The 15740-nt window shown below is 43.7% G+C and overlaps 2 protein-coding genes across 14 annotated transcripts; both read right to left on the bottom strand.

Annotated features, from left to right (window-relative positions):
• Positions 1–225: 225 nt before the first annotated feature.
• LOC117651893 (uncharacterized oxidoreductase MexAM1_META1p0182-like) lies at positions 226–9396 on the bottom strand (the record flags this gene model as incomplete). The annotated part of the gene is given in 5 exon segments (XM_034396441.1): positions 226–396; positions 5798–5977; positions 6413–6505; positions 7632–7771; positions 9246–9396. Coding segments are annotated over 5 exon segments (621 nt in total), but the record flags the coding sequence as incomplete, so codon positions are not given.
• A 574-nt stretch (positions 9397–9970) lies between these two features.
• LOC117651583 (gastrula zinc finger protein XlCGF8.2DB-like) lies at positions 9971–14441 on the bottom strand. 13 transcript variants are annotated; one of them, XM_034395828.1, is made up of 2 exons: positions 14419–14441; positions 9971–11732 (listed from the first exon to the last, which is right to left on the bottom strand). In XM_034395828.1, the coding sequence occupies exon 2, from the start codon at positions 11729–11731 to the stop codon at positions 10871–10873; it is 861 nt and encodes a 286-aa protein (XP_034251719.1). In that variant the 5' UTR covers position 11732; positions 14419–14441; the 3' UTR covers positions 9971–10870. The 13 variants fall into 13 exon arrangements, with proteins under 13 accessions (XP_034251719.1, XP_034251694.1, XP_034251703.1 ...); XM_034395803.1 differs by having other exon boundaries at positions 14289–14419; XM_034395812.1 differs by lacking the exon at positions 14419–14441 and adding an exon at positions 14284–14408.
• Between the last annotated feature and the right edge of the window lie 1299 nt (positions 14442–15740).

Here is a 15740-nt window from a genome sequence, read left to right as displayed (position 1 = left end):
TTTTCTCAGTGTGGTTTTCACTTTGAGTGCACAGTGGGCCAGAAGACCGGTGGAGGCGGCCAAAATTCTAAACGCATTTGGAGCTCCTGAGTCGCTAGAACTCGAAATCCAAAGGTGGGGTCACGCTCGGTCCGAGTCCCGTTGAGCATATCCGGAGCTAAAAACGCGTCTGAAATTCTGGCCGCCCCCACCGGTCTTCTGGCTAGTCCACCGCGCGGTGCCCACCTGGTCGTAGGTGGCTTGCGGCATGCCGGCCCGGCGCTGGAACTCGGTGACGATGACTCCCGGGTTGACGCAGTTGACGCGCACGCCTCTGGGGCCGAGCTCCACCGCCATGTTGCGGCTCAGGTGGTCCACGGCCGCCTTGCTCGTGCCGTACGCCAGCGTGCCCCGAATCTGCGGCGTGCCGAGGCATGGTCACTCGCAAAATTACGAATCACACTCCCGGCACGGTACTGACTTTTCCCTCATTAATTACGTATTCGTATAAGCATTTATAACACTTAGTATTTTCTTGGTAGGTACGACTAATTTCCTTTGTAAAATTATTTACGAAACCTAATTGTCAGTACATTATTTAATATTTCCGAGGTAGTTCTTTAAAAAAGTAAAAGTACATGTTATGGTTGCACAAATTACTTGCGTAAGTACTAACAAAATGAGGAAAAAGTCAGTAACGTGATGAGAGTGCAGTACCAACAAGCATCATGTTTGCTTGGTCGCCCGAAAGATACAGTCGCTACAAATGGATAGGTTGTTTTTTAGTGCAGTAGCAATGCACAAGCCATGCTCAAATAAGTACGGAGTAATTGAGTGAATCAATTTCATCAGAAACCCGTTATCGAGGGGGTAAACTCTCGCGTAATACCTTCTACAAAAAAATACGATTTCAAGAAATCCTAGGAGTCACGAAGTCAGTTTGATTATTGTGTAAGAGTGTGGAGAAAGAAAAGAAAAGGTTTTGTGAAGTTGTGGCTCACACTGTTAAAAAATGGTTGTATAGAAACAATCAGATGAGTGAAAATTTAGTCGTTCCAAAACAAAGAATTTTATCATGAACCAAAGCTAAAGAAATGTCTTTGAATCTTGTAAGCGACAATTTGTCGTTGAAGAACAAAATTCTTGTTATCACCCTTAACAATACTATTTGTATGGAAACAAAATCTTTTGCAATTATCTGCTCAATTAAAGCAAATTATGAATAATCATCTATTGGTCTTCTTTAGTCATAGCGACATTACTATTATTAAAAAAAGAACTAGGCAAATTAAATTTAGCGACGAAAGTACTTCATGAATACTTGTCCCAGACATTACAAAATCTTTTTCGACTTACATCACTTGTCGTTGACCAACAACATTTGGGACATTCCACGTGAATCCAACGACGGTTTGGAATCGAGGTCCTCGGATTTCGACCTAAGTGGTATCAATCGATTCGGTATCGGCCCCTGACTCACCATGTAAATTTTTTTTGAAAAAATTTTGAACGGTTTAGTTTTTGCACCAGTTTTATGGTTTTATAAGTTTAAAATTAGTAAAAACAAAATTTTTTTTTCAAAATTTTTTGTAGGTGTTCTTGAGGGTTTAGGAATGTGGGAAAAGCATTAAAAGTTGTTTGAGAACCATCTGGGAGGTTTTAAGGGTAGTGAAAATGGTGAATTTTGGTGAAAATTTGACAAATTTCACCGTTCTGAAAATACGTCATCATGGATTTTGGCCAAACTTTTTTTTTCTTTTCCTCTACTATTGGTGCATACTCCCTTAAGAGGGTTTGGATGGCCCGCCACAAATTTTTCTTCTGGAGCCTATAACATGTCTAATTGCGGCATATTTTTCCCTTTAATTGACTGTTTTTTTGTCGTTTCTCTCGTACGCTTACTTGGTCGACCATGCAGATCACTCAAAGTAAGGATATCAGGGCCCAACACAACTCCTGATAGCTAGCTCTTCTAATTGCAGACTTTTAGGGACCCATGCAATCATTATCATAGATACTTTAAACAAATTTATTTTATTTTATTTTGAGCACATTTTCACTCATAGATCTCGACTAACCTGAGACATGGAGTTTTGAAGTGGACAAAAGTTTAGCGACAACTCACTATTTAAGGATGGCAAGATTCAGAAATTCTTAATGGAAAGAGTAATCAAGTTGAAACATGTGCTGTACTACATAAAGTCCACTTCGAAACTCCATGTCTCAGGTTAGTCGAGATCTGAGTGAAAATGTCCTCAAAATAAAATAAATTTGTGTAAAGTAACTAAAATAATGGTTGCATGGGTCCCTAAAAGCCTGCATATAGAAGAGCTAGCTATCAGGAGTTGTGTTGGGCCCTGATATCCTTACTTTGAGTGATCTGCATGGTCGACCAAGTAAGCGTACGAGAGAAACGACAAAAAAACAGTCAATTAAAGGGAAAAATATGCCGCAATTAGACATGTTATAGGCTCCAGAAGAAAAATTTGTGGCGGGCCATCCAAACCCTCTTAAGGGAGTATGCACCAATAGTAGAGGAAAAGAAAAAAAAAGTTTGGCCAAAATCCATGATGACGTATTTTCAGAACGGTGAAATTTGTCAAATTTTCACCAAAATTCACCATTTTCACTACCCTTAAAACCTCCCAGATGGTTCTCAAACAACTTTTAATGCTTTTCCCACATTCCTAAACCCTCAAGAACACCTACAAAAAATTTTGAAAAAAAATTTTTCTTTTTACTAATTTTAAACTTATAAAACCATAAAACTGGTGCAAAAACTAAACCGTTCAAAATTTTTTCAAAAAAATTTACATGGTGAGTCAGGGGCCGATACCGAATCGATTGATACCACTTAGGTCGAAATCCGAGGACCTCGATTCCAAACCGTCGTTGGATTCACGTGGAATGTCCCATTTGTTGTTGGTCAACGACTTGTATTTGAAAGTAGACTGCTAATGTGTTATTACAAGTTAGTCGTTGTGAAATTATCCTTTAGTTCCAGTACGAGTTTGGTTTAACAAGCTATTCGTTCCACAACGAATCTTGTCGCTAAAAAAATTAGCGACAAATGTGTCGCTAAGTTACGACAAAATTTTTGTCAGTGCAGGGGACTACCAATGGCAGTGGTACCAATGTGGTCGATGTGCCACCCGTCAAAATTTAAACTTGACAATAGAAATCAAAATGCTGGTAAATTCAAAAAATTCCAATGCTAATGTATTCCACAGTGTTCTGACAATGGAACATCTTTAAAGTCCATCATTATTAAAATGTTCTTGGCAGAAAGAAGGCAGCAAATTAATTTTCACAGGTTGGCAACTAGTTGCTCGGCGTCTGCGCCCTTGCGAAAATCGCGAAGCTGAAAGCACCAGCAGTCGCGCATTAAAACTGCCCCTCCATTGTTGCTGACGTTGAATTGTTTGGCTTGTTTCAAAAGGCTATGGTTCTCTAGTCATGTTTTCTTCAATTCTGTGTAATAGTTCTCCCTTACAACGTATCAACACCACGACGGTTGGTTTGACAAACTTCATAAACTCGGGAGGGATGGTTTCGAAACGCGGGTGAGTCTTGTTCGAGGAACATGAGCACTGCAAGTCGCGAGGTGGAGCGAAGTGGTCCTAGTGCTAACTGAATCACAACAACAACAAAATTGTTTTATTGACAGAAAAAAAAGGAATATTTGAGAAACTATATGTCAGAAAAAAAGAACTTTTGTTTTGCTAATTTTCTGTGAATATTTTTTTAGAAAGTCATCACACAAAAATTGAAAATTTGTTTTATATGAATTGTCATAAGCAGGAAACAAAGAAAAAACAAGAAAGAGAGCAAAATTAATACAGATTTCAAATGCTACAGTTGGCTAAACTGTTAAACAGGTTGCAAACCTACTGCGCATGTCCAAAAACACTCCAATCAAGAAGTATTATTGGATGGTTCTACCCGAAAAACTGCGTTCGAACCGACACCAATTCTATTGTTGCATCTTGTCTACCTGCAGTCAAAGAAATTTTTCATTTCGAACGTGCTGATTTCTGCTTTTGGAGTAAGCTGTACAGACCCAGAAAGAAGCTCGGCTATTGGTCCGCCCCGGCTCGGCTCCCCCCACTCCCTTTTTTAGGGGTTCCCAAGAACCCCTATTGTCCGAGGTCCGTGGATTCTTCCCCCCCCCCTCTCCGATTTTCAAATAAACAACACTAAACTATTTCAACCATGAAAAAAACGAAAATTCCAATTTTTTTCGAAAATTCATCGTGGAAATTTTCCGTAAACGCGAAAAACATAAATTTGCAACAATCGAAAACGAGAACCGTTAATGATATGAAAAAATGGTTCAAATAAAAAATGTGCCACTCCTCAAAATAAAACCTCCTGGCTCATCCAAGTAACAAGAAATCGTATATGTTCTGAGCAAATGGTCAAAACATGAAAAAAAATCTCCATGGCAACGGCATGGTCCCATCGTACCACCCGTCAAAATTTAAAGTCGCCCATTAAAAAAAAATCTAAACGCCGTGAAATTCGAAAATGCTAATGCTAACACATTGCACGGTGTCTCAACGTTGGAACATCTTTAAAGTCTGTCACTACTAAAAAGTTCGTTGCAGAAACGACGCATCAAATTAATTTTCGTGGGTTGGCACCAATATGCTTGCCGTCTGCGCCCTTTCGAAAATCGCGAGGCTGAAAGAACGAACAGGCGCCCACTGAAACTGCCCCTCCATTGTTGCTGAGGTTGGATTGTTTGGCATGCTCTCAAAGGCTGCGGTTGTCTTGTCATGTTTTCCTCGATTTTCAACCAATTATGGAAACGGGAACACCGTGCAATGCGATTAGCATTGGAATTTTTTTCCTTTGACGAGTCGAGTTTTGCCATGGAAACGGCGATTTTGACAGCAAATTTCTCAAAATTGGCCACCAACTTTTTAACCAGATTTCAGCATGAGAATCAGCGTTCAAAGTTCTACAAGTCTGCAAAGTCTCATTAAAATCGTATAGAAAATTTCCGAAATGCATAAAGGGCCACACAAATTGAATCTCGGGCCGGCTGAATCCTGGGTATACTATAAGGCTACTTCGTGCCTAAAAAAGGTGTACTACGCGTAACACACGTAATTGTAAGACTAGTTTTGGGCCAAATGTGCCAAATTTTGGCATTTAAATGCTGTAATACACGAGTAACATCCCCGTGATACCGGGTACTCTGTACACGATTTCTTGGGGCGACTACCCCCTCGCCCACAATTAGCACTGGTCCACTGGACTGGCCCTCTACTACAAAAAATGGCAAACTCTTTCAGTTTTGAAGTTCACACTCTCATTCCAGGAACGTGACATCAAGTTCAAAAGAACGTGACAAAATGTCACCATCGTTTGATCATTGTGTCACACTCATTTGGATGTGAACAAGCTGATTTAAGGCCGATTCACACCCAAACGTATGTGACACAATACTCAAACGAACGCAACATTTTGTCTCGTTCATTTCAGCGTTCCTGGAAAGAGTGTTCGTTCGGTAGTATCAAGGTGTTCGGGTTGAAGCACAGAATTCGAAAACTGCGAAAAAACACGAATGCAAAACAGCGTTCCCATTATTTAAACGGCCTGTCATGACTGCGTGGATCAAACGTATACATATCAAACGTGTTATAACAAGATCTTTTCTTAATTAGGAATAATCTGGAATGTCCTGGAAAGTGCGCCCCTTAGCTTTCCCTTTTCAAAATAGACTTATGCAGGTAATTTTTATCGCAACAAGTTTTTCAAAGATTCGCGAGATTTTTCTTCGAACAGAGTTTTTGAGGGTGGTGCGACTTACGGGCGTGGTGGCTGCGACACTGGAAACATTGACAACGTTTCCCTTGGAGGCCTCCAAGTGGGGCAGGGCAAACTTCGTCAGCTGGAAGACGGAACGGACGTTGACGTGGAACTGCCGGTCGAATTCCTCCACGGGCATCGAGTCCGTCGTCCCCACAATCTCGATGGCAGCGTTGTTGACCTGGAGGAAATTGCAAATGGTGACGTCATGCGAAACATGAGAATGGAGGAGGAGTCTGCGACAAGTGTAGGTCAATCAACGAAGCGACGGTTGAAAGACGAGTTCAATCGTACGCCGCACAGATTTTGGGGGAAGCCAAAGACCCACATTGGGTGAAAATGGAAAGAGGATCTCATGAGATCCTCTTTCGTACTACAGGCTCAGTTCAACTTAATCTGGAACTTTTTGTTCAAGCTACAAATTTAATGCAAAATTTTTGTCACACTTGAGGGCGTAAACCTACGCCTTTTACCCAAGATCTTCCAATCTTTCGAAAAGGCAACAATTAATGGTTAATGCCAACAAGGACCAAATGTTTGCCCAAAGGGCTTCATTTCAATGTCTTTGAGTTACGAGGCTAGACACGCGTTTGAGCAAATCAAGTGGAAGCCTTACCAGAACGTCAATGCGTCCGAAACTCTCCGATGCCGTTTTGACAATCCGCTTGCAGTCTTCGGTGTCCTCGACCGAGCCGATGACGCTGACGACCTGAGGATCAAGGAGGACACATTCTGCACTGCAAATACAAAACGAAATGGAAGAAAATAGAAACTAAGGCACGACACTAAAAAAATCCCACGACCTACATTAGTACCTAGTTTTTTTTTTCAGAGCGTACAATTTGCAAAAAAAATTGATCATGTGCGGTATTGCATAAATTCACGCGCAACAGGGTACTGTACACTTCCGTGCTTAGTTACGCTGAATTTCGTGCATTTTCAAACTCCTGCACAATTTGGTGCAAGGCTTATCAGCGCCAAAAAAAAACCTGCATACTAATTTTCTAGAAGCATTCTCCAGGATTGTACAGTACTAGAAACTATCTTACAAACTATGTTCTTTGCACTGCGTACTTTAATTTGCAACTTGAAAAGAAAATCTAATCTGAAAACCCTACAAACCATTAACGCCCTTCCAAAGAAACGTGGCTTGTAATAACAAACTTGAGTATTTTTAGCAGACATACATATTTCATAATTTATGAGCAATTTCGTTGTACACCCTCAGATTCTTACGATGAAAGGGCCATTGTAACGTACGTTTAAATGAGAACATACGTACTACAATAAAATTCATGCGTAATACGATGAAAAATTAAGCATATTACGTAGGTGCAAATTTATGCGTACCTTACGATGAAAAACCATCGTAATACGTATAAAAACGATCATAAGATGTTGAGTGTGTATAACAAACTCAATTTGTTTGTGTTACGTATGCTCAAAATACTTCGTAAGGTTCTACGCGTCGCTAACCATATCCCCGAAACGTTATACGAACTCCGCGACGAACTTTCTTCTCAATGCGAAGATAAAAATTCTAAAGCATGTTCGTAATATGACGAATCCGAGAAGTACTTTCCTCTCCGAGTTTTCAAGAGTGCGAAACATGCCCCTAAGGAGATGAAAACCTCGCACTGAGAAAACCTTACAAACTATTTTGGGCCTTACAAAGAAAAGTAGTATGCATAACAAAGTATTTTGAGCATACGTAAGCTTACAAAGAAAATACTTCGTAATTTACGAACTATTTCTTCGTATAACAAAGTATTTTACTTTGTTATACGTATGCTCAAAATACTTCGTAAGGTTCTAAGAGTGCGCGAGCGTTTTACCTCGTTCTCCTTCAAGCCAGCGGCGACGCACTCCGACCGGACTTTGGAGAGGTTCGCCTCGTTCCTGCCGTTGAGGACGAGTCGGCAGCCTTGCTTGGCCAGGTACACTGCCGCGCCGGCTCCAATGCCCGAACTGGCGCCTGGTGGACAAGAGAGGCACTGTCATCGTTCACTCGTGCCACAACGTCTTCCGTCTCTCGCAATCACTGGCAGTCCGTCGGGAGCAACAAGGACAGAGCTGTGGGAAAACGTGACGCGATGAGTGGACGACCCCTCAGGGTGTCCACGAAACACTCAGTACGACGCGGCCTCCGCCTCGCACTGGAAAATTTGTGGTCACTTGACGAAAAAGAATGTGGATGGCATTTTCATCGCTGTTTAACGAGAACAAACAAATTGATGAGTTTTATCAAATGTCCTCTACTTTTTGCATTGGCGTTACAACACTGTCACCAACTGACTCGACACTACTATCAAGTGACAACCGAAATTTTCACAATAAAAGGCCGTAAGAGGGGACATACTTCAAACAAATGGCTTTCGGGGTAAATCAAGCAAGCGTAATTTAAGCAAACATGATACTGAGAGTTAATTCGTAAATTTGAACACTTCTTCCTGAACATTGACCGACATCAGGAGGTCGGTCGGTCGGTCGGTCGGACGATCGGCAGCCTTCTTAAAAACGCCGTAAAAGCGTTTCAAAAGCACTGACATGAATTCAAAAGCACATTTCAAGTGCAAAGATGTACTGCGGAACCCATTTCAATGCCTTTGAAATGAGTTTTCGGCGTTTTTAAGTAGGCTGCCGGTCGTCCGACCGATCGACTGACCGACCGACCGACCTCCCGATGTGCTTCGGCTTAAGAGGAGGCACCCTTGAAACAGTGAGTTGAGCACTGAAAAGAATAATTCAGAGAAAAGCTACGAATTGAGCTTGCTCCAATGACTTTCTTTGCTATATAGACAAAATACGACGAGTCGGGAACGACAATGACTGAGTTTGGGTGCCCTGCGAGAATTCGAGTTTCATGAAATAAAGCAAAACAAAGCTCAGGAACTGAGATGAAAGCGCTCGAAGAAAAAGGTGTAAATGGATCATAAATACTGCACTTTGTGTGAAAACGTACACTGCGCACGTCAAAACCTCGCCCCTCTCATTTCGTACAGGAATGTGACATCACGTTGAAACGAATGTAACAAAATGTCACTCGTTTGAATGAATTAGCTTATTTGTGGCTGATTCACTTCCAACAAATTGTGGCATGTTGTCACATTCATTTAAACGTGATGTCACGTTCCCGGAATGAGTGGGCCGAAACACAAGCTGAAAATTTCTAGAAAAATCGTCACGGTAACCTATTCAAGCAAAAGTAAAGGCCAAAGAGAAAACAGCCAGACCGCACCCGTTTCCGTATCACCGATTTCAACGCACTTTGAAAGTACTTCTACTGTTTTGTGCGCGGTCTCACACAACTTTCCACATGCGAACTTTTCCGTACAAATTTGTGCACTGAATCCCACAAATCCGTGAAAAAAGGCGTAAGCGCAAAACTGTGTGACGCCACTTACCCAAATTGTACAAAAGACTTCAGTGTGGAGTCGAACACGGCTTACCTGTCAACACGACGACTTTGCCCTTGAGCGAGTCCATGGCTGCAGCTAGCAGCGGTCAAGGCGGCGTCGGCTCTCGGTCCGCACTGGGCGGCGAGTCGAGCGAGGCTGTGTCGCAAGCTGTGTCCGTCCCCCTCCCAACGGCCGCGAGGCGGGTGGGGGCAGTCCGTCTCCCAACTGTGCTTTCGTCGCTCTCTCTCCTCTCTCTCTCTCTCTCTCTCTCTCGCACTTGCTGGGGTCTCGAGTCTCCGCGGAGGTGCAAGGGAGACGCAGCGGCAGTCCGGGATCGCCGTCTCGTCAGGTCACTGAGGCTCAAGGTCGAGCCTCACACGTCTCCTGCACTGATAGCACGCAGGAAACGGCCACTTCATAACAAGAGAGGAGTCGGATTTGAGACCCGATTCTCGGACCAGCGTGGCGAGATGCAGATAATGCGACTTCACTCCCCTAAAACACTGAGAATCCAAACGCTATGAGTATAGCGTCAATTGGTGCAATGCAAAAGCATTGCACATGAAGTGCAATGTCTCCCCATTCCCATGCATTAGCATAGGGCATTTTCGGGATGCATTGCACGTAAGGTGCAATATGGCTGAGGCATTGCACGTGTGGTGCGATATCTCAGATGCATTGCACCATACGTGCAATACTCATAGCGTTTGGAATTTCAGTGAAGGGCAACGATGCCTCAACGGTAAGGAAGGTTATGAAAGGAAACTACTTTCGCCTTACGAGTCATGGAGACAGATTTTATTAGCAGGCCCACACATTTTAAACATAAAAAATACGAAAACAAAAAAGAGCAATTACAATGCAGGTCTACATAGTCACAAATAGACTGAAATCCGGGCAATTAAAACGTTTAAAAATTCCAGTGGGCACAAATCTACTTTGTTAAAGAGAGAAGGCGATAAAATGTTTTCCAGTTAACTAAACTAAATAAACTGAGACGCATATAAAAGCCCATAGGCTCTTTCATGGCGAGAAATAAATAGAAGTAAGTTACATAAAGGAGCCTGAAGAGTAAGTAAAAGCGAAGCTAATCACAGCAAATGCTTTAAATAATAAAACAAGATAAATCATTTGGTTATTCTGAATGCCCACGAACATTTTATATGTAAATTTTACATCAGTAACCAAACAGACCTATGCTTTTAGTGACATGCAGCTGATAACGCATCAATAAAGTCAATTGCTCAGAAAAAAAAACACAAGGCCACGAAATATTCACATTTCGGTCGTCCATTGACAGTTTGAAACGATTGCTCACGACAGTACTGAAGACGGAACGAAGTGTCACTGCGCGTTAGAAGTGCTCATGAAACGATCAAGAGAACCCACTAAGAACATAAAAGGATTAACGCTAGTGTGAGCAGAGTGCGTTGGTCAACTTGTCCTCATTACACTCCAGGCACCGAGCAATGCAGGACCGTGGGAATTCCGATTGAAATGGCACAATCGCGATCCAAAGATCATCACAGAAGAACTTTTCATACAATACTGCTAACGTGAGATGTAAGAACATCATAAAATCAACACATGTGCAAGCACTTCACTCAATCTCTGTTCTGTGTGTGCCACAATCGTGCTTTCTTCAGGTTGCATTTTAGCATTTAAGTGGACTTCACTTAAACGCACTCGTAAGGCTTCTCCCCGGTGTGGATGCGAAGGTGCTTTTTGAGATTACTTCTTTCATTGAACTTCTTCTTGCAAACTGTGCACTCGAAAGGCTTCTCCCCGGTGTGGGTGCGAAGGTGCCTTCTGAAATTACCACTATCAGAGAACTTCTGCCTGCAAACTGTGCACTCGAAAGGCTTCTCCCCGGTGTGGATGCGAAGGTGCTTTCTAAGATCTCCACTTTCATTGAACTTCTTCTTGCAAACTGTGCACTCGAAAGGCTTCTCCCCGGTGTGGGTGCGAAGGTGCGTTCTGAGACTTCCACTTACAGTGAACTTCATTTTGCAAACCGAGCACTCGAAAGGCTTCTCCCCGGTGTGGATCCGAAGATGCGTTCTGAGACTTCCACTTTGAGTGAATCTCTGCCTGCAAACTGTGCACTCAAATGGCTTCTCCCCGGTGTGGGTGCGAAGGTGCGTTCTGAGACTGCCACTTTGAGTGAATCTCTGCCTGCAAACTGTGCACTCAAATGGCTTCTCCCCGGTGTGGGTGCGAAGGTGTACTTCAAGATTTTCATTTCGGTTGAACTTCGTCTTGCAAACTGGGCACTCAAAAGGATTCTCCCCGGTGTGGACGCGAAGGTGCCTTCTTAGACTACCACTTACAGTGAACTTCTGTTTGCAAACTGCGCACTCGAAAGGCTTCCCCCCAGTGTGGGTCCGAAGGTGCGTTTCTAGTTGACTTCTCAAGGCGAACTGCTTCTCGCACACTGGACACTCCAAACGCTTCTCTTTGTTGCAGGCACCGCGAGGAGCACGCACGGACGCTGACGATCCGCCTGGGCGATGACGGGGTTCACGCTCGTGGGACATCCTGAAACAAAGAGTTTTGAAGATTAGCATTTGGTTGTCAAAGGAACAGCACGTCTGTAAAACCGGACTGCGCAGGTTTCAGAAGGTCCGATAACAGCCAGCGCCAACAGTTGTAGTTCTAATAAAATGTGGCATGCAGCGTCGAGTCCGCAATTTTGCGTCAGGCACAAAGCCACGGTCAGTCGACCACCGCAAGGTGCATTGGAAAAACAGTTACGTAATTTCTTCCAAAAAATGCACACACACAGAATTACTTTGCACTTGTTGGTGCATAAGCTTCGCACAAAGTTGAGCATGCGCTTGGAAATGCACGAATTAGTGCGTAATGAAACAGAAAAGTGTGCATAAAGTTCGAGCATATTGAAAGGCATGGCTCAATTATGAGCAAAGCTTATGTACGAAATAGTTCAAAGTAATCTAAACACTAAATGTAATGGGACTTTTTGTGTCCCATGAATGATGCAATTTGATGCAATTTAAAGTCCACCAGGCAGGACAAATTGTCTAGTGAAAGTACAATTTGCAGCAGGCGTCGGACAAAATGTGTCGCCAGACGGGACCAAATTTGTATCAGCGTCGGATGTGTTTCAAATTGCATAAATCATGGGACAAAAAAGGTCCCATGATATTTAGGGTGTAGTGTGCAGAAGAATTCCAGTGCGGAAGTACGGTGTAAAGTTAGTTCCATACGAACTCATGGAAACGGGTGCGTTTAATGAGTGATTCACTAAGGGAAGGTTGTACACAGAGAAATTTCTACAACTGAACATCCTTTGAAGCTTCAAATGAAACGTCGGCTTCACAGCCTTCGTAGGATATTAGTTTGTAGATTGTGTTTGTTATACAGAGGAAAATCCTTCGCAAGCTGCAGCCACAAAGGATAGTTTTCAGTTGTGGAAACAAAATCGTTAGTACTCGTAGGCTGTCAAGCCGCACTTTTCTTGCTTGTACGAAGGGCGTTCAATACAGAAAACGTACATTACATGTCTGGTCATTAACTTACCTGGACCGCGGACGCGTCCGTACCTGTCCTACTATTTTTCCATACCCGATTACATGAGTCCATATGGGACAAGTACGGACGTACCGAACCTTTTTCCGTACTATGTTCGTCTGTACCTTTTCCGTACAAAGGTACGGAAATTTTTTAGAACGTTATCTGTAAGGTTAAAATGTGAACAGAAAATATTGCATTTACACTGCAGCCCACTGGGACCCATAACCAAAACAATGTTTGACAAACTAAAAGTTTCTGAAATGTTTGGGGACATGAACCATCTAGCCTTAAAATCACAGCTCATGATCATGTTGTTAATGGTCCGAGTTTCTTACTTGGGCCAACGGGTGCTTCAATTGGAACCAAAGAAGTGAAGAATGCCGAGACCAATAGGACTGTGGAACCAACTGAGCGGAGCAATTCTCCACACTTCGACGTGCAGTTTGTGTGGTGCAGCTCTCAGATCGAGCTCCTGTCTTACTTTCGCCAAAGTGTTAGCTAACGAGCAGATCTCACTTGATGCGGGAAAACTGCGAACTCCGCAATCCCATAGCGAAGACTGAAAATCCCTCACTCCGCAAGTCGACACTCGATCGCACAGTCCATTTACGTCGAAGTACTCCGAGAAGACTTTCAGTTGGGAAGGGGCGTCCATAAAGAAGCGTTCAAATCCGTTGCCAATCGTAGAACAAGAGAACGAACACAACCGGAAATGGCGCCGGCAACAGATCTGCTTGAGTACATCCGGTAAAGAGTTTCTCGAATCGTGTCACTAACAAAGTGATGACGTTCCATTATTTTCGGGCAAAGGAAAGAAACATATTAGTTTGCATTACTCTCTGAAACGGGACTCCCTACCGACTCCTTTTCTCCCCGGCTTCCGGTTTCGAACTTTTCTTCGGCCGGCACCGACTTCCCCAATTGGAATGAAACTTTACCCCACCTGCATTTAGGGCTCGCGCCCTTCTTCACTTGCAGAAACTGAAACGCATCTGTATGCTTCAGAAAGAGTAAATCGAGACCGAAATCGTGTTAAGGGAATTTTTGTTGAATAACGCTACGCTGCGTGTGTGTAGGCCAGCGTAACGTGTCCCCCCCCCCTTTCCCCTTGAGGTGTCACAAAGTTTCCAACACTGCGTAACGTAATTGAAGATCGGCTGTTATGAGAAGTTATTACTTGCTGGTGGATTTTATTGAGCCAGCTGAGATTCCTCGTACCCAATCTGTTATCGGCCTGCACCTGCAAGCGCCTGAACACAGCTGCCTCTCCCTCATCGACGCAGTCATCGCCAAGAATAGGCCGCGCAGGACACGTGACATTGTGAAGAAATCAGCCCTCGGTGGGCAGAAGACCGGTAAAATCTCCAGAGTCGCTAAATGTGTGCGACTCGGACCCAACGTGTGACCCCACCAATAGGTTCCAGAGCTAGGAGAGCAATCCATTGGCGGGGTCGCACGTTTGATTCGAGTCCCATTTAGCGACTCTGCAGATCAAAACGCGTTAAGAGTTTTGGCTGACTTCACCGGTCTTCTGGCCCATTGTGCGGGCGCTCACTTTGCCTTTACTGGAGCTTCGCCGTTCCTGCCTCTTGTCTTATCTCTGAATGATGCCCGCTCCTTTGATGTTGCCGGCCCGGCCAAGTGGTCTTTTTCGTCTGGAGGTTCTCATACGGACAAAAAGTCTAGTCACCTTTAGAACTGTCGTATTGATTCAAATAAGACGACATATTGTTGTACAGATCTGAGCTGCGCTCGGCTGCACTGTATCGTACCTTATTTTATGTTGTTTGTTGTTCTGTACTAGGGTACGGAATTTGTTGTAGTGGCACATGTGGGGGGGGGGGACATTCAAAGAAACCATGTTCAGACTACTCGGTATTACGCGATATCTCACTGTATTACAGGAGTATTACACGTGCATTACGGCCTTAATATGGCATAATTTGGCAGACCCTAAAATGGTTTTACGTACTCGTGTATTACGCTTAATGCACGGTTTATGTGTACAGGGTATTACGCGGGCACATTGCTGTGAGATGCCTCATCAAGGGCTCGCGAAGATGAGCCAGACCTTCTTGAAGCTTGTACCCCCTCGCCCCATTCCTATTCCACCATCTCCTCTCGATGTTAGTAAGCGGGAACTCAAATTCTTGTACTTATTTGGGCAGTGGGCTAGTTCTGGTTTTGGGTGCCGATTTGGACGATTTTGTCGTGCACGAAGGTCGCACCTGGCTGACGTAGGTGGCGGCGCGGTCGCTCGCCGGGCATGCGATCGGACGCCGTACTGCTGATGCAAAGCATTTGTAATCGCACACTACCGTCCGGAATTTCCGTCAAACATCCTGCTTACGTTGATAATGCGTACCGCGCTCTGTCAAAGTGATTCAGGAAGCGGAAAAGGGGGATAACTCAATATTCGTCATACTTCAGGAGAAACAAAAAACTGTTTGCATGGTAAACTTAATCCAATCAGATGAATGATGCAATTTGAGTTTTGTCACGAAAGCCTAAGAGATAAAGATATAAACTCAATTTGGAGATAAGTTGAATTGTTCCTCTTCCGCTTCCTGGGTCAGGTAGCCTCTCAACTCTCAGCGAGTCGGAAGACCGGTGGAGGCGGCCAAAACCCTAGATGCGTTTTAAGCTCCAGAATCGCTGGATGGAACTCGACTCGAACGGAACGTGTGACCCCACCAACGGATACTGTTAAGGCAATCCTTTTCCTCCAACATTCTCATATAAGGTCAATGTGAATGTAAATGTGAATGTGTCTGTGAGTCCTGTGATGTTTGCACGATGGCTGTTGCATCCTGTTCCGTTCCTTACACTCTGTCACTCTGATTTTGGTCCTGCTGCTGTGAGGTTGTAAATGTTATTGAATATGGAATACACGTGTTTACTTATCCTGAAACTTAACGTCTGTGTACTTTATCTTGCCCGAAACTCCTGAAAACCCAAACCCAGAGAGCTCAATATCTCAACAGATACCTTGTTAGAAGAGCGATCCACTCG

The sequence above is a fragment of the Thrips palmi genome, unplaced genomic scaffold (genome assembly GCF_012932325.1).
Source record: "Thrips palmi isolate BJ-2018 unplaced genomic scaffold, TpBJ-2018v1 HiC_scaffold_10, whole genome shotgun sequence".
Classification (NCBI taxonomy): Eukaryota; Metazoa; Arthropoda; class Insecta; order Thysanoptera; family Thripidae; genus Thrips; species Thrips palmi.
This window is presented reverse-complemented; position numbering and strand designations above follow the sequence as displayed.